General features: G+C 46.3%; 1 protein-coding gene across 2 annotated transcripts in view; it reads left to right on the plus strand.

The window, feature by feature from the left end:
* The window catches only part of ELOA (elongin A), a 111,285-nt gene that overhangs the window by 20,464 nt on the left and 72,032 nt on the right, over nucleotides 1-18,789 (plus strand). For both annotated transcript variants that reach the window (XM_029619953.1, XM_029619952.1), the window contains exons 4-6: nucleotides 2,016-3,093; nucleotides 3,368-3,470; nucleotides 5,375-5,530. In XM_029619953.1, coding sequence (XP_029475813.1) covers nucleotides 2,016-3,093; nucleotides 3,368-3,470; nucleotides 5,375-5,530 — 1,337 coding nt within the window. The remainder of the gene's footprint in view (nucleotides 1-2,015; nucleotides 3,094-3,367; nucleotides 3,471-5,374; nucleotides 5,531-18,789) is intronic.

The raw sequence follows: 18,789 nt of genomic DNA on the forward strand, positions 1-18,789 counted from the left end.
CGTCGCCAAAAAATATTCTCAGTTATTTGTTCCATCTCTCAGAATCTGGCCTGGCGATGTCATCCGTAAGAGTTACACTTAAGTGCCATAGTTGCTTAACATGAAGGAGATAATGATTCCTTGATTTGCTTCCCATCCATTGATATCTCGATTTATGAGGGACTTTTTTCACCTTCATCTTCCCATTAGGAAGCCTCCAGTGCCTTGGGATTTGAATATGGTCTTGACAGCTCTGATAAAAGATCCCTTTGAACCATTGCAGTCAATCGCTTTGAAATTCCTCACTTAGCAACAAGAAGAATCACTTTCCATCACCTCAGCCCGGTGAGTGAGTGAGCTCCAGGCCTTGGTGCACTTCTCACCTTACTTGCAGTTTTACCATGACAGGGTGATACTCAGGACACATCCTAAATTTCTTCCAAAGGTAATGTCGGCTTTTCACATCAGTCAAGCCATATCACACCCTATCTTCTTTCCTAAAACCACATAATAATCGAGAAGGGTCAATTACATTCTTTGGACTGCAAAAGAGCATTGGCTTATTATAAAAAAAGAACACTGCCTCACAGTTGTTTGTCTCATTTAATCCTAATACATTGGGAGTAGCAGTCAGCAGGAAGACACTATCCAACTGGATTGCAGATTGCATTCAGTACTGGCACAAGTCAGCGCATTCACCACTGACAGGAGCAGTCAAGGTGCTCCCTAGTAGCGCACCTTCAAAATGTGCCCGTTGAGGACATTTTGTAAAACAGCTACATGGTCATCTATCCCCACTATTACTTCCCATTACTGCCTAGACCAGCTAGCAGCCTCAGATAGTGCCTTAGGGCAGGCTGTTCTGACAAGGGATGAGCAGAAAGACATCCACCGAGGGAGTGGGTTTAAAAGAAAAAAGAGAGGAAGGGTGGGAAAGGGAAGCAAGGAATATACAAGTTGTTTCCACTCTCGTCCTTTCACTTTACCATTCAGTTTTTCTTTTTATTGCAACCCGGAGCTTTTGACTCCTGCTCAGCATGACTAATTCAGCCTGCTTATTGACAGAAAAAAGCAAGTTTGCTTACTGTAAGTGGTGTTTTCCATAGATAGCAGGATGAATTAGCCAAGTGTACCCTCCCTCCTCCCTGGACATTCCTTTCTAGCCCTTCCAGAGCACGGCACTAGCCGTCTTGCTTAAATATAGACTGAGGAGGCCGATGATGCGCTTTGCACGGGAAGTGAGTTGCAGGTGCCGCAGAGCAAAGCTCTAAATTCTTTCAGGCCAATGCAATGCAGTGCTCTCAGCCGAGCACGCTAGTTAACCTGTGGTTGGACACGCATCCACAATCCCTTATTTTGTAAGGGGATTAGCGCGTCCAAAATGCGCATCCAACCCCCTGCAAAACTAATAGTGCTCATCACATTCAAATGCATGTTGATGAGGCTATTAGCTATTCTCGCCGTTCCAAAAAAAAATGGGCGTCCAACCTGACCATTTTTGCTCTCAGAAATTAACGCCTGCCCGGAGCAGGCGTTAATTTCTGAGCAGCCCAAAAAAAGTGCAGAAAGCAGAAAATACTGCTTTTCTATACTTCCTCTGACTTAATATCGTGGCGATATTAATTAAAGCTGCAGTTAGGTTAGGAAAAGGGACGCTTGTAAAATTGAACATTCATTTTCATAACCCGCTGACAGCCGACCTCTCCTGGGCACCCGCTGCCGAGGTGGTACTAGGATGCACATTTGTCCCTAGCACCTCCTTGGCAGCATGACCTCCTCATTTAAATATTTGATCGCACGCCCAGGAGAGGTGACTGGGCATGCGTTAGGAAATTGCCTTTTTCCGTGCTACTCTATTAGATCAGCCTGTTTGAGAGAGAGAGAGTCTGCACGAGTGCCATCAGATGACGTCACGCAGACAGCATGGCTAATGCATCCTGCTACCTAAGGAAGACGCCATTTACCTCAAGCAAACTTGCTTGCTTACTCCACCTGCAGGGTAATTTTGGTTTTATTTATACGTTTTTTTTTTGCAGAAATAGTGTTGAGTCTGAGGAGCGAGAATATGAGAAGACCAGCTCCCGAAAAAGACAGAGAGCTCCTTCTCCAAAAGACAAGGGTGATTTGGAAGATAATTATGGGAAAACGTTCCAGCAACATCACAGTCAAAGTGAGAGAGAAAAAAAGCTGAAAAAATATAGCGAGACTGATAGACTAGGAGGTTATAACAGCAGTGAGAGCTGGCATCAGCCTTTCAGGGGTCCGTATTCTGACCCAGAATATTCTGATGATGAACAAGGACAGCTAGCACAGCTCTCCAGTAGCCCCCCAGATTACAGATCAGAGGTTCAAGAGAGCAGATGTCAGAGGAAAACAAATAGAAATGCTTCAGACAAGCCTGACAGGAGTCAGGAAAGGAGCCAAAGTGGGTTTTTGGAGAAAAGTACCCCAAGTCAAAGCAAAGAGCACAAATCCGCCCACAAGGAAAAGCACCGAATTGATGCCAAAGGAGAAGACAAAAATTCTTGGAAAGTGCAACCTCAGGAGGTAAAACTACAGAGTATAGAGAGTGGAGACCATAGTGCTAAGAGAGAGAAGCAGCGGGAAAGTGGACTTGTTTTCAGGCCCCAGCCACTCTCGGAGGAATTGTTAGATAGCGTTGTCAAGCAAAAACACAGAGATCCAGAGAAACTGAAAACTGCAAAGAGTCAGAATCTGAACAAAGAAAAATCCAGCTCCGAGAAAGAAGTCAATTCTTTATCTAAAAACAGAGAAAAGGTGGGGAAAAGTAAGAAGCATGAAGAGAAATCTAAAATCTGTGAGATAACCGGGCAGGAAAAGAAATCTGTGGTATTTTCACCAGGTTTGGAAGAAGTGGAGCTGGATGAGTATGAGCAACCCACCATGTCGTTTGAATCTTACCTGAGCTATGACCAGCCCCAGAAAAAGAAGAAAAAACTTGTCAGAACCCCAGCACCAGTACCGGAACGAGAAGGAAGAAACAGCAAGCAAAATGGATCCAAGACAATTGCCAAGAGTTCTGACGCCAGCAAAAAGCACAAGGATCAGAAGGAAAGCAAAAAGAGAGAGTCCTCGCCAACGAAACCCAAAAAGGTAAACGAGCAGCTGAACCTCTTACGGATTGACACTTTCACTCATGCTTACTGCTAGAAATGAAAAATAATGTACATAGAAAACAACTTGTTTGTAGAAGTTCATTTTGATTAAGCTCTAGCAGTAGTCGACTAATTGGCTACCTTTATGTACTTTGTATAATATATTACATAGCTACAGGACTATAACTTGTACCATAGGTAATTAGCCTACAGAGCCCTATCTGATTATTGTGCACAGCTGTGCTCCATATAATTTTGTCATTTGATTGCAGATGAAAATAGAGGTGGTACCAGCATTACCAGATATTCCTTTGCCTCCAATTCAGCCCAATTATCGGCCTCTTCCCTCTATTGAAGCTGTTCAGAAGAAGAAAGGTAGGAGCTGGAAGGAGGAAATGGAAGATGTTGGCAGATGAAGGCTTCCAATTATTTGGTTGCCACTTGACTTGTGTACCAATAAGGTCCCATTTGGGTCTTAAATCCTCTCGCTCTTTTCCCTTCCATAACCTCCACTGGAAGAGTGTTGCACATGCCATCCAGCCTCTATTCTTGCATTCCTCATGAGCCTTCCTCTCTTCAAGAAAGGGGGCTATGATGTTTGGAGTGAGAATAGAAATGGTCAGTATTTGTAGTAAAATATAAGCAAGAGATATTTATTTATTATTTTTATTTAAAAAAATTTTCTATACCATCGCAACGGTTTACATGTAGGTGAAGGGCGTACATTAGTGCATTCTAACAGGTGCCGCTAAAGGTTCGGTTACAATATATATACTCACTTCCCTTCAACTCGCACTCAATGCCTCAAAAACCGAACTCCTCCTCATCCACAACCATCAAACCTTCAAGCTCCTCCCCTCCCAACGACCCCAAGACCCTCTCCTTAACCTCACAGCCCGCTGTCCGAAACCTCGGTGTCCTCATCGACCCTCTTCTGAACCTAAAAAATCACATCAGCTCTGTCCTCAAAGGCGGTTTCTACAAACTTAACATCATCAAAAAACTCAAGCCCCTACTTCACACACACGACCTCAGAACAGTCATCCAAGCCACCCTCTCATCCAAACTGGATTACTGCAACTCCCTCTACCTAGGACTCCCCTACTCCACTATCAAACCCCTCCAGATACTTCAAAACGCCACGGCAAGACTCCTTAGCAACACACGTAAAACAGACCATATAACCCCAGTCCTTAAGGATCTGCATTGGCTACCTATCTCCTTCCATATCCTCTTCAAATCCCTCACCATTATACACAAATCTATTTACAAGAACAATCCCTCATGGCTCAGCGAACCCCTCCAACTCTCCCAATCTGCCCACCCCACCAGAGCAAACCTTGCATGCACCCTTCAGATTCCACCCCTCAAGAGGGCCTGCCTTTCGGCAACCAGGGAATGTGCCCTATCCATTGCCGGTCCAACACAATGGAACGCCATGCCATCCCACCTCAGTCTGGAGCCCTGCCCCCTGAAATTCAGAAAGATGCTCAAAACTTGGCTCTTCCACCAGGCCTTCCCAGACTAGCTGCTCCCTCTTCCCAACCCCTCGCCCCTCCGTTTGTAATTATGTAAATATGTTCACCTTCACGACCATGATTAATGATTGTAAATATGTTCATCTCTCTTTCCCCATTCCCCTTGCTTGACTTTTTAGGCTCCTAAGAGTCCTTTCTCTCTTGCTTATATACTCTCCCTGTTTTCCCTGCCCCTGTTCTATGTAATTTCAATCTTTTGTTACAATGTAAACCGATATGATGTGTATTTTAATGTCTGAATAGAAAAGATGTTAGATAAATAAATAAATATATCATTAAAGACAATCAATTGTTTAGTGGGGTAGGTCATGACCAATTGTACCAGTGAGGTACTGTTCACATGTAAAATTCACTATTCATAGTGTTACAATTAAGTTTATAGTGATGTAGAGTTCGTAGACCACTCTACTGTACAATCCTAAATGCTGTGAAAATGAGCAGAATCCTTGGAATCTGGAACAAGGATTTTACACCATTCAGCTTTGTGAACTTTTATCATATTTGGTTGAGACTTTTCCTGTCAAGTAAGACTCTGGAAATCATTTGCCGCACATGTGAAGAATGGAAAGTGGGCAGAATAAATGGGGCTTGCAGTCTTTCTCTGTTTCCTGTCGTATGAATGACTGCATCTGTTTCAGACATTGCCTTTGCAGTGAAATTTTCATCCAGTTGTGTCATGAAAAGTAGCGGTGATGTGATTCATGCAGTATGTTTGTAGCTGCCTCTTTCTCGCTCTTGCAGTACTCTCGTCACCAGTAGAAGAGGAGGATGCAGGTTTTACTGGACGCAGATTGAACTCCAAGATGCAAGTTTATTCTGGCTCCAAAACTGCCTACCTTCCAAAGATGATGTCTCTCTATCAACAGTGTATCCGTGTCCTGGCCAACAATATAGACTGTGAGTATGATGCTGGATTTTAAATCTTTTGAGAGAAAATTCCAATGCGTCAGAATAATTATCCTGGTGAGAGCTTCAGGTTTGACATTGCCATACATGTATTGTAAAAGTATTCTTCCTTTTTTTAAATATACCTGCTTCTCTACTTACCTATTAAGGGGCCAGTGTATAGGTCTGTGTGTGACTGCCTTTTCTGCTCTGTTCAATATTTGATGGTGTAATCATTAATTCTGTGCAGAGCTTGGCAGCTTTTTGAAGCTGTTAGTAAGAAGAGGTTTCTTCTCCTTCTAGACCCCGTAGAGGAGGTCTGCTTAGGAATGAAGCTATACTAGCTTCTTGTTGACAGCTGCTAATGAGTTACAGTTACAGCCTTTTGGCCCTTGTGTCCTGTGATGGATCAAATGGGAACTGTCTGCAATATTATTTATTTATTATATGCATTGCTGTGAATCAGAATCTGCTCTTCCAGGCTGATGCAATACCGTGGGCTGACCACAGCGCACAGCTCGACATACATTCCCTGTGTACCCGGATCAGTCCAGATTTCTGGGTTTATTCATCTGTGCCAGCAGATGGAGACAGAGAGAGTCTCGCTGACACTGCTTCATAATCCCTGGTGCCACCTGCAGTTTCTCAGTATTTCTCTGTCTCCAGCAGATGTTGGCTGGTGCATAAACCTGCAGTTCCCTGTACGTACCAGGATCAGTCCAGACTCCTGGGTTTTGCCCCCCCTCTAGCAGATGGAGACAGAAGTTTATAAACAAAAACTCCGCCTACATATAGGCTGGTGCCACCTACAGTCTGGCAGTATTCTTCTGTCTCCTAGCAGGTGGAGAGGGTGCAAAACCTACAGTCTGTGTTAGGCCTACGTTGGTTAGGTGGTTTTTGTAAAAAAAAAAAAAAAAAAAAAGGTAGGAAAGTTTGTTGGTTTTTTTCTAGTGGGAAGGGACCGCAGAGGCTTGCCTGCTGGTCCCAATCCCCGCCTCCCAGGGGAAGTTAGGGTCCTGAGGGGACTGTTCCCCCTGGTAGAGGCAGCCGAGGAGTGGGAGAGCCCCACGTACCGGCTCCACAGAGCTGGGGGTGATACCGGGGGTCCCGGCTCACTCCCCCCAGCCGGCTCCGGATCTGAGGTAAGCAGTTTAAAAAAAAAAAAAAAAAAAAAAAAATTTGTTTTCATTTATTGCTGGATTTTAAATCTTTTGAGAGAAAATTCCAATGCGTCAGAATAATTATCCTGGTGAGAGCTTCAGGTTTGACATTGCCATACATGTATTGTAAAAGTATTCTTCCTTTTTTTAAATATACCTGCTTCTCTACTTACCTATTAAGGGGCCAGTGTATAGGTCTGTGTGTGACTGCCTTTTCTGCTCTGTTCAATATTTGATGGTGTAATCATTAATTCTGTGCAGAGCTTGGCAGCTTTTTGAAGCTGTTAGTAAGAAGAGGTTTCTTCTCCTTCTAGACCCCGTAGAGGAGGTCTGCTTAGGAATGAAGCTATACTAGCTTCTTGTTGACAGCTGCTAATGAGTTACAGTTACAGCCTTTTGGCCCTTGTGTCCTGTGATGGATCAAATGGGAACTGTCTGCAATATTATTTATTTATTATATGCATTGCTGTGAATCAGAATCTGCTCTTCCAGGCTGATGCAATACCGTGGGCTGACCACAGCGCACAGCTCGACATACATTCCCTGTGTACCCGGATCAGTCCAGATTTCTGGGTTTATTCATCTGTGCCAGCAGATGGAGACAGAGAGAGTCTCGCTGACACTGCTTCATAATCCCTGGTGCCACCTGCAGTTTCTCAGTATTTCTCTGTCTCCAGCAGATGTTGGCTGGTGCATAAACCTGCAGTTCTGAGGTCTGGTGAATTTTTTCTTTTTTGGGTGTCGACCTTTGCTCCTAGGCATGTTTGGGTCCTGGTGGATCCTTCCCTGTTTGGTTAAGATGGACAAGCTGGAGATTGGTGACCTTTTTGTATGCTCACTCCTTTAGTCTGTGGGGTGTAAATCCGGTGGTCCAGATCCCTCCCCTTCACGCGGCTGGTCAGGCAGCTGGGGTATCTGTTTTTTTCTTTCATCAGCTTGCCTTTCTTTCTTTAAAGTCTCTCCTTATTTCTTTTTGCCTTTTGCTGAACCTGAGCTGGACAGCTCCATCATCTCTGCAGAGGAGAGGCTGACCAGAGTTTAAGTTGTTTAAAAAAAAAAAGGTAAGGCTGTCTGTGGGCAGCTCTCCCCCTCTGGTCCCTGTTTGTGGTGGGTTGTGCAGGCTTTGGTTTTTTGCTCCCGTTCGCACGTTTGTTTGGGGCTCGGCAGGGGGATTTTCCCGCCTGTTTCAGTATGGTTTGCGGCTATGTTTGCCGCGCTTGAGGTGCGGGATCGGTGTGGTTCAGCCGCTTTAGTTTACATGCAGCCTGCATTTTGGGGGGAGAGGGTCCATTGGAGGCTCCGGCGACTGTGAGAGGCAGGAACTGTCGTTCGGGCTCTTCCCCGAGGGTTTCTGTGAAGCGCTGATGTGTGGACCACGGCAAGCCTTCAATTTTCCTCCAAACCTTTGGCTCCACCAGAATTGTGGTCTGTTCAGACGGATGATGGGGGAGATTTCGCTCCGCATCTTTCTCCGGCCCACCCGTAGAGGGTGTGGGGGGGATAGATGAGGCAATGCGCTTAGATCTGCCAGGGCCTGCATCCACGTAGACTGCACCCTTGGAGCTCTGTCAGGCTCCTCGGGCTTTTTCTGCTGATTTTGTTCTCCTGCTGCATGAGGCATATTAAGCTCAACAGGCAGATTTGGGTAGCCAGTCTCACCCTCTAGGGGGTCAGAGAGGTGCTTCAGGGCCTGAGCAATCCCAATGTTGGAACCCTCCGCTGGGACAGCGTTCACGGCATCCTGGGTTTGCTGAGGCAGACTCAGATGACTCGGTTGAGTCTTAGGAGGACCCCGGGATGCAGGAGGCCTTGTTGCAGGATCAGGTTATTGATCTAGATGACGTCTGTGTATCTCAAGGAGATTATCTAGATAATTTTCCAGTCTCTGAGGGTGATGACCTTAAAGTGTTCTGTTTGTTCCGGAAGGAGGAGTTAGGTCCTTTGATTCCTCATGTTTGCAGGAACTGGAGCTGAAACTCCAACAGGAAGACTCTGATATGGAAGGTGCGGATCCAGTTCTGGATGGGCTTCGGGCTCCTCTGCGAGCTTTTCCCTATTATAAGTTGGTGGATCGAGAATGGGGAGTGCCCGATTCTGGCTTGAGAGTGGGAAGGGTGATGGCTAAGCTCTATTCCTTGCTGGAACAAAAGTTGGAGTTCTTTTCTCTTCCAAAGGTGGATGCTGCAGTTTCGGTGGTCACAAAGAAGACGACTATCCCTGTTGCAGGTTCCGCGGCATTGAAGGATGTTCAAGACTGGAAGCTGGAAATTCAGCTCAAAAGGAATTTTGAAGTATCTGCCCTGAGTCTATGGGCGGCTATCTGCTCTAGCTTCATGCAAAAGGCTTGGGTGCACTGGGTTTAACAGCTTCAGGACGGGCAGACAAAATCGGGTGTCGAAGCAGATAAAGCAGAGTGCTCGGAGATATCAGTTGCTTACATGGTGGATGCCTTGTATGACCTGTTCAGAACTTTCTCCTGTATTATGGGTTCCGCAGTTTCAGCCAGGCGGTTATTGTGGTTATGCAACTGGTGGGCAGATGTTTCGTTTAAGTCTCGTTTAGGCTCTCTGCCTTTTAAGGGGTGCCTCTTGTTTGTTGAAGATCTGGAACACTTGATGAAGGACCTGGGTAAGAATAAGGTGCATAAGTTGCCAGAGGATAAGCCTAAGGGCAAGCAGCCTTTTCAATTTCTGTTGCATTTTCAGGATATTAGGCGGTTACATCAAGCGAGAGGAGCCCCAACCTCGCAAAAGCAGTTTATTTCAAGGTCAGGCCTGGGAGCAGTCCTTTCAAGGTGGTCGACGGCCATTCAGAGTTTCCTCCAATAGTGGGGCCGCTGAAGCCAAATCCTTATAATGAGGCGAGGCTGGTCCACTCCGTTGTTCCTTTTATAGGGGCTCGTCTAGCACGATTTTACAGGAGGTGGACCAAGATCACTCAGGATCGGTGGGTCCTCAGCGTATTAAGAGACGTTTAAGCATTAGAATTTGCTCGGCCTGTTTGCAACTTGTTTCTAGTTTTCCCCTGCAGGTCGTTGGAAAAGCGTCTGGCAGTCCGGGGACATTAAGTTACGGGCCTTAGGAGCGGTGGTTCCGGTTCCACAGAGCGAACAAGACAAAGGTCGGTATTCCATATACTTAGTAGTTCCAAAGAAAGAAGGCTCTTTTTGCCTCATTCTAGATTTAAAACAGGTAAATGTGGCGCTAAAGGTCCCAAGGTTTTGGCTGGAAACTCTGTGGTCGTTAATCGCAGTGGTGCGCTAGGACAAGTTCCTGGCTTCTTTGGATCTGACGGAGGCCTACCTACGTATCCCCATTCGTCCGGCTCACTAGCGGTTCCTGAGGTTCATGGTATTGGGTCAGCATTTCAGTTTCAGGCTCTCCCCTTAGGGCTGGTTGCGTTGCTCCGCATATTCACCAAGGTAATGGTGGAGGTGGTGGTGGCGTTGTGGCACAAGGGTGTCCTGGTGCACCCTTATCTAGACAATTGGCTCATCAGAGCAAAGTCAGAAGTTACTTGTCGTGCAGCGGTGCAGAAGGTAATCACCACCCTAGAATCTTTAGGCTGGGTGGCGAATTTGGCGAAGAGCCAGCTGATCCAGTCTTGGACCCTAGACTACTTGGGGGCTCGGTTCAACACATTGAAGGGCAAGATGTTCCTCTTGGAGGAGAGAGCCTGCAAGTTACAGATGCAAGTCCGGCGGCTGGCTTTGCAGGTCTCCAGAGCTTGGGATTCTTTGCAAGTTCTCGGCTCAATAGCCTCACACTGGAGTTGGTGCCGTAGGCTTTTGTGCATATGAGACCGCTCCAGAGAGCTGTGTTGGCACAGTGGAATCTGTTATCAGAGGAGTTTCATATGCCTGTTTCACTTGATGGTCATGCACGGGACAGTCTGGCTTAGTGGCTGCAGTCGTCCAGTCTAGTCTGTGTGGTCTATCTGGAGGTCCCGGATTGGGTAATTCTTACTACCAAAGCCAGTCTTTCTGGTTGGGGAGCAGTATGCCAGCAACAATTGGCCCAGGGCGTTTGATCGGCAGAAGAAGCCTCTTGGTTTATCAGTCGCTTAGACCAGACCAGAGCAGTGCAGTTGGTGTTCCTTGTTTTTCTACCTTTGGTTCAAGGCTGCTCGATGAAGGTCTTGTCGGACAATGCGATGACCGTGGTATATATCAGTTGGCAGGGAGGAACCAAGAGTCATGTGGTGGCTCAGGAGTTAATTCTTTGGGCTGAACAGCACTTGATTCAGATAGTGGCATCTCATATCGCAGTGGTCGAAAACGTCCAAGTGGATTTTCTAAGTCGCACAATGCTAGATCCAGGGGGAGTGGGAGTTGTCAGAGACAGCGATGCAGCTCATCCAAGAGAGGTGGGGCTGTCCCCACGTGGATCTAATGGTGATGTGTCTCAATGCAAAGACATCTCGTTTTTTCAGTCAAAGATGGGAGTACGGGGCCGAAGGGGTTGACGTTCTGGTAATATCCTGACCTCAAGGGGTGGTTCTTTATATATTTCCCCCCTGATCTCTGATAGGCAGTTTTGTGTCGGATAGAGAAACATCCGGGAGAAGTGGTGTTGGTAACCCCGGCATGGCCTCGTTGACCATGGTTCGTGGATCTGGTCAACATGGCAGTGGATGGACAGTTGCGCTTCAGTCATCTTCTTTGACAGGGCCCCATATTTTCAAATCAGGCAGATCGCTTTTATCTAGTGGCCTGGCTTTTAAGAGGCGGCATTTGAGACGACGAGGGTACCCAGAAGCGGTCATAACTACTCTTCTGCAAGCTAGGCGGACATTGACTTTGTTGTCGTATATCCGAGTCTGGAAGGTCTTTGAGGCATGGTGTATAACTAACGGGGTACAGGCCTTATGGTCTTCAGTGTCTCAGGTTTTATCTTTCATTCAAAAAGGCTTGATCAAAGGTCTAGCTTTCAACTCCCCAAGAGTACAGGTAGCGGCTCAGGCTTGTCTACATGGTAGAGTTGAGGCTTGTAAGAAAACTAAAAAGTCATGGGATAGAAGGTGATGTCCTTTCGTGGATTACAAACTGGTTAAAAGACAGGAAACAGAGAGTAGGATTAAATGGTCAATTTTCTCAGTGGAAAAGGGTAAACAGTGGAGTGCCTCAGGGATCTGTACTTGCTTTTCAATATATTTATAAATGATCTGGAAAGGAATACGACAAGTGAGGTTATCAAATTTGCAGATGATACAAATTATTCAGAGTACGTAAATCACCCCCCCTCAGCTGTCTCTTCTCCAAGCTGAAAAGTCCTAACCTCTTTAGTCTTTCCTCATAGGGGAGCTGGTCCATTTCCCTTATCATTTTGGTAGCCCTTCTCTGTACCTTCTCCATCGCAATTATATCTTTTTTGAGATGCGGCGACCAGAATTGTACACAGTATTCAAGGTGCGGTCTCACCATGGAGCAATACAGAGGCATTATGACATTTTCCATTTTATTCATCATTCCCTTTCTAATAATTCCCAACATTCTGTTTGCTTTTTTGACTGTCGCAGCACACTGAACCGACGAGTTCAATGTGTTATCCACTATGACACCTAGATCTCTTTCTTGGGTTGTAGCACCTAATATGGAACCCAGCATTATGTAATTATAGCATGGGTTATTTTTCCCTATATGCATCACCTTGCACTTATCCACATTAAATTTCATCTGCCATTTGGATGCCCAATTTTCCAGTCTCACAAGGTCTTCCTGCAATTTATCACAATCTGCTTGTGATTTAACTACTCTGAACAATTTTGTGTCATCTGCAAATTTGATTACCTCACTCCTCGTATTTCTTTCCAGATCATTTATAAATATATTGAAAAGTAAGGGTCCCAATACAGATCCCTGAGGCACTCCACTGTCCACTCCCTTCCACTGAGAAAATTATCCATTTAATCCTACTCTGTTTCCTGTCTTTTAACCAGTTTGCAATTCACGAAAGGACATCGCCACCTATCCCATGACTTTTTACTTTTCCTAGAAGCCTCTCATGAGGAACTTTGTCAAACGCCTTCTGAAAATCCAAGTATACTACATCTACCGGTTCACCTTTTACCATCACATGTAAATTCATATTGATGAGAGTATTAGCTATTTCCCCGATGCAAAAAAAAAAAAAATGTGTGCCCGAAGCACACATTTTTCCCTCAAAAAATTAAAGCGGGAAGAAGCAAGGGGAAGCGGCCTAGCGAGCAACCATAGCCCGCTGGATCAAAGAAGCCATCAAGGCGGCCTACGGAGAAGCAGGTATGGGGAGCTGTATGTTGGCGGACAGTCAGTCCAGGGCCAGTGGTCGCCGCGGGAGGCGTCATGGACCATCAATCTGTTAGAAACTCGAGCGGTGAGACTGGCTCTCTTACGGTTCCTTCCGATGCTCCGAGGTCAATCGGTCAGGATCCTGTTTGACAATGCGACCACGGTGGGCTTACATCAATCGGCAGGGGGGAACCAGGAGTCGGGCAGTGGCGACCGAAGCCCGGGTGTTGATGAAGTGGGCGGTGTCCCACCTGGCCAGTATTGCGGCCTCTCACATAGCCGGGGTACAGAATGTCCAGGCGGATTTTCTCAGTCGCCACTGGCTGGATCCCGGAGAGTGGGAGCTCGCTGAGGAAGCCTTCCAACTCGTTTGCGATCGGTGGGGGCACACCGGCGGTAGATCTGATGGCTACCTTCCAGAATGCCAAGGCTCCAAGGTTTTTACGCGTCGTCGGGAGATGGCGGCGGAAGGAGTGGAAGCCCTGGCGGGTACCGTGGCCGACAGATGTGCTCCTCTATGTGTTTCCTCCATGGCCTCTCATCGGCAGGGTGTTGCGTCGGATTTGAGCAGCACCCGGCGGACGTGATAGTGGTTGCTCCGGAATGGCCAAGAGGCCGTGGTTCGCGGATCTTCTAAATCTAGCGATCGAGGGGCCACTTCGTTTTCCGTCTTCTGCCGGACCCTCTTGCATCAGGGACCCGTTGTTTCGACCTGTGGATCGCTTTTGTCTAGCGGCATGGCTTTTGAGAGGAAACGGTTGAGGTCAAAGGGATACGCGGAGACGGTGGTTGCTACTCTACTACGTTCCCGTAAGAAGTCCCAGTCCTTGGCTTATGTCCGGGTATGGAGAGTTTTTGAGTCCTGGTGTATGGTTCACGGAGTGGGGCCCACTCGTGCGGCCATTCCGGACATACTTCTTTTTTCTACAGGAGGGTTTGTCCAAAGGTTCTTTCCTGTAGTTCGCTGGAGTGCAGGTGGCAGCGCTGGGGGTCCCTAACGGGACGGATCATGGTACAACATTAGCTGCGCATCCGGATGTCGTGCGTTTTCTTAGAGGGGCGAGACAATTGCGGCCTCCGTTTAGGCAGCCTTGTCCGTCCTGGAGCTTGAATGTGGTCCTTAAAGTTTGTGTACAGCACCTTTCGAGCCTCTTCGTAGGGTTACGCTCAAGGATCTAACGCTGAAGGTGGTTTTCTGGTGGCCATGGTTTTCGGCACGACGGAATTTCTGAATTGCACGCTCTGTTTGTGTCGGGAGCCGTTTTTGCGGATTTCGGACTCGGGCATTTCGTTGCGGACGGTGCCTTCCTTTTTGCCCAAAGTGGTTTCGTCGTTTCACATGAATCAGACGGTTGAGCTGCCATCGGTTGGGCAGGCACAGGTTTTGGATCCTATGGCTAAGGATCTCCGTAAGTTGGATGTCAGACGTGCTTTGCTACAGTATCTAGAAGTCACCAATGCATTCAGAATGTCGGACCACCTTTTCGTTCTCTATGGGGGTCCAAGGCGAGGGAAGGCAGCCTCCAAGACGACAATTGCTCGGTGGCTGAAGGAGGCCATTCGGTCGGCGTACCTTTTGCAGGGTAGGCCGTTGCCCGCTGGGTTGCGAGCTCATTCTACTCGCGCTCAGGCCGCATCATGGGCGGAATGCCATCTCATTCCTACAGAAGAGATCTGTAGAGCGGCCACATGGAAGTCGGTCCACACGTTTGCACGGCACTATCATTTGGATGTTCATGCTCCAGGGTCGACGGGGTTTGGAGAAGGGGTGCTTAGAGCAGGCCTCTCCGGCTCCCGACCCAAGAAAGGTAAGCTCTGGTACATCCCAGGAGTCTGGACTGATCCCGGTAAGTACAGGGAAAAGAAAATTAGGTCCTTACCTTTTGCTAATTTTCGTTCCTGTAGTACCGAGGATCAGTCCAGAGTCCCGCCCAAGTTTCCGGTTGTTGCCGGAGGGCCTGTCTAGTCTGTATTTGTTTATTTCTGAGGGGTTACTGTTTATACCTCGAGTTCGGTTCCCCAGTTGGGGTGGTTAACGTTGCGGTTGAGGTGAATTGTTATGGAGTTTCGTGGATTTTGGTGGTGTTTTCTGCTTTGACATTAAGTAATACTGCCAGACTGTAGGTGGCACCAGCCTAGATATAGGCGGAGTTTGGTTGTAAACTTCTGTCTCCATCTGCTAGAGGGGGGGGCAAAACCCAGGAGTCTGGACTGATCCTCGGTACTACAGGAACGAAAATTAGCAAAAGGTAAGGACCTAATTTTCTTTTTTTTTCCCTGTGATGGATGCCATTCAGGAAATGATAGATCTGAAATGGGAAGCCCTAGAGGCAAATTTCAAAGGGGGTCAGACATTGGAAGGCCTGTACTTCCTGGATTCAGCTGTGAGAGAGCATTTGCGTTTTCCCAGAGTGGATGCACTGGTATGTGCCGACTCTAAGCAGATGGCTATCCCCATAGAGGGAGGAGTGGCCTTGAAGGATGTATATGACAGAAGGATTGAGGCTATTCTTGAGCAAGCCTTTGAGGCAGTGGCAGTGACTTTATAGATTGCGCAACTAGGGCACAACAGGAAGCAATCTTGTCTGCTTCTCTCTCAGAAGGTTGAGTCTAGAGGGAATTCCAGAGCGGTTATGGAGCCTGCTGCCACCTTTTTAGAAGGCGCAGGCTGCGATTTGGTCCGTACCTCAGCCAGAGGAGTGGCTTCAGTGATAGCAGCCAAGCATCAACTCTGGTTGCGATATTGGTCAGCTAACGTGACCTCCAAAGCTAATCTTACCAAGTTGCCCTTTAAAGTCTTGCTCTTGTTTGGGAGCAAGTTGGAGAAACTGGCCAATAAGTGGGATGAGTCTCCGGTTTCTCGGTTGCTGGAAGATAAGAAGCTGTTACAGCACCTCTTTGATATGAGGGGTCATCTCAGAGGTTCCAAGCGGTTTCGTCCCTACAGAGGGTCGACCTTTCAGTGGACTCAGCCTTTTGGTAGGTCTCATTCCTTTCGTCCCCAACAGCCCAAGAGGAGAGGGCTTGGGTGGCGGATCTTCCCAAGTGCCCCAATGAAGATTTGCTGACCCACCTTTGGGAACAAGAGATAAGGGGAAGTCTTTCTTTTATCAGAGGTGGGTCGAGATCATGTCAGACCAGTGGGTCCTGGAGGTGATATGAGAAGATTATGGGCTGAAATTTTGCAGTATTCCTTGGGACGTGTTCATGGTGTCACCTTGCCACCCCCTGCAGAAGCAGCAGGCAGTGGAGTTCACGCTTCAAAGGCTCCTCAGGCTGAGGGCTGTTTATGGTGCTCACATCTCAAGAAAGTATGGGTTTCATATTCCATTTATTTTGTTGTACCCAAGAAAAGAGGGTTCCTGTCGTCCTATACTGGATCTCAAGAGGGTCAACCGTCATTTGAAGGTGACTCATTTTCGCATGGAAACCTCATGTTCTGTAATATTGGTGGTGCAGTCGGGAATTTCTGACCTCCCTGGATCTGTCAGAGGCTTACCTTCATATGCCCATCCAATTGGTACACCAATGCTTTCGATGCTTTGCAGTGTTGGGGCACCATTATCAGTTTTGGGTGCTGCCCTTTGGTCTAGTCACCACTCCAGAACATTTTCCAAGGTTCTGGTAGTCGTAACGGTGGTCTTGCAAAGAGAAGGAATCCTGGTGCACCCATATTTGGGCAACTGGCTAATTCGAGCCAAGTTTCCGGAAGAGAGCCACCTGGTGACATGCAGGGTGATCTCCTTATTCAGGAGCTCAGTTGGGTGGTGAACCTGACCAAGAGCAATCTTCAAACCATTTCAGTTGGAGTATCTGGGGGGTCCGGTTCGACATGGGGTAGGACAGAGATTTCCTACCAGAAGTTCGGATTCAGAAATTGATGTCCCAGAGGTGGAGGAGAAGGGAGCCTAATTTGGAAGAGGTCGGGACTGTCTACAGCACTGCCGCTTGAATTATTTGCTTGCTCTGGGGGTAAGGGCAGACCTAGCTCCGACCAGAATTTGCATGTTCCCGCCCTCTGTCATCAGCGAGGGCCCATAAAATTGGCCCATTTACGACGCGCAGCAGCCATGGGCACGTGCACCGCCCAAGGGGCGCGTAGCTTTGCCTGGTAAAGATCCTCCCTTCAGACTCATCCACCTTAAAAGTAAGTCAATTCTATTTTGTTTTAGAAAATTTGGCTTTCTCCTCCTAAACTTTCACATAGCAGTAATAATGATATACAAGTTGGGAAGAAACTGATTGCTCTCAGAAATTTCCTTCGATTTGTTTTTTGTTTGGTATATAACTATGCTACACACTAAAAGGAAGGGCAAGCTGAGGGAGGTAACTGCAATATCCTCCCCAGCAAACCATTCCCAAATAAAAATTTGAGGTTTTTTTTTCAGTCCAGCTCTTGAGAGAACCCCTGAGGGGAAGCACTGTGAATCCAGTTAGTGAGCAAAAACTGGAATCACCTGTTTCACCAACTTCACTCAGCCTCCACCCTTTTCGGCCTGCTCTGGGGAAAATGTTTTTTCCGAAAATGGAACTATTTCTGAAATAACAGGAGTTAATATTATACCATCAATTAATCGGGGAGAAAAGGAAGAATTAAGAGTAAAGGCATTGACGGGGGTACATAATTAGCCAGCAATACTCCTACTAAGATCCTAGAAAAACAATCAGTAATCAGTTTGGACTCTGTTTGGTCCGCAATTATGACCTTGGAAAAAACTATATCAAAGTTGACAAATGTCATGATGGAAATGAACAATCGGATATCAAAAACAGAACAACAACTTGAAAAAATTCACAATTGGAGGAGTTGGAACAAAAGGTATCCAAAATCCAGAAAGTTCAAGCGGATATAATTCAAGGGGAGATGATTCAGATGAAAAATCTTGAAAGATTAGAAAATGAATCTAGATATTTAAATCTAAGAGTTATTAATTTCCCCTTGATTAGATTAACATCTTTACAAGACCAATTAAAAAAAATACATGAATGAAATACTAAAAATACCATCAGAAGCTACCCCTCCTCTTGCAAAAATATATTATATTTTGGCTTATAATCTGAGTGATCAACAAACATCCCCATTGATCGTGACTGAGTTGCTTGAGGCGTCCAGTGATGAGATCGTGGAAAAAAGAGGAACTGTACTAGTAACATTTGTATTTCCCTCAGATAGGGATACAGTTCTTAGATTGTTCCTGCGTAATAGAACGGTTAAATTTTATGATCATCAGATCTGGATTTTCCCAGATATAGCAAAAGTGACTCAACGTAGAAGGAAACAATTTTTGGCAATGAAACAACTAGCTAACAGTTGGGGGCCCAGATAGTAGTCAGATACCCCTGTAAATGTTTGAGATTAAATAATGAAAGGTACATATATTATGAACCAGAAGATTTAAGTGTTTCTAGAAGCTTGGTGGGGAGTAATGTTGGCTAAAGGTTTGCCACATGGTAAATGTAAGAGGGCTATGCTTCTCATTTTCCTAGATATATCTTTAAGAATGCTCACATATTCAAAATTTTACTGCTAATTTCATAGTAAATAGGATATCTATTGGAAAGTATAATATTGCTGCTAAAATTGAATGAATGGGTGAATTTATATTGTATTTTCTTTTTTTTAATTCTGTACCATCCAATTTCATTTGTTAGATTATTCTAAGGTAATAGATATCCGTATTCTATTTTTGACAGTCATATAACATATGTAAACTTAATGAAATATAAATTTGAAAAAGAAATTGATGTCTCAAGCGTGTCAGTTGGTGCACACCATACACCTGACAGTGTGGCCTTACCTGCAGGTGCTCGGCTTGATGGCGGCAACCCTGGAAGTAGTGCTC

This window comes from Rhinatrema bivittatum, chromosome 11 (genome assembly GCF_901001135.1).
Source record: "Rhinatrema bivittatum chromosome 11, aRhiBiv1.1, whole genome shotgun sequence".
In the NCBI taxonomy this organism is placed as follows: domain Eukaryota; kingdom Metazoa; phylum Chordata; class Amphibia; order Gymnophiona; family Rhinatrematidae; genus Rhinatrema; species Rhinatrema bivittatum.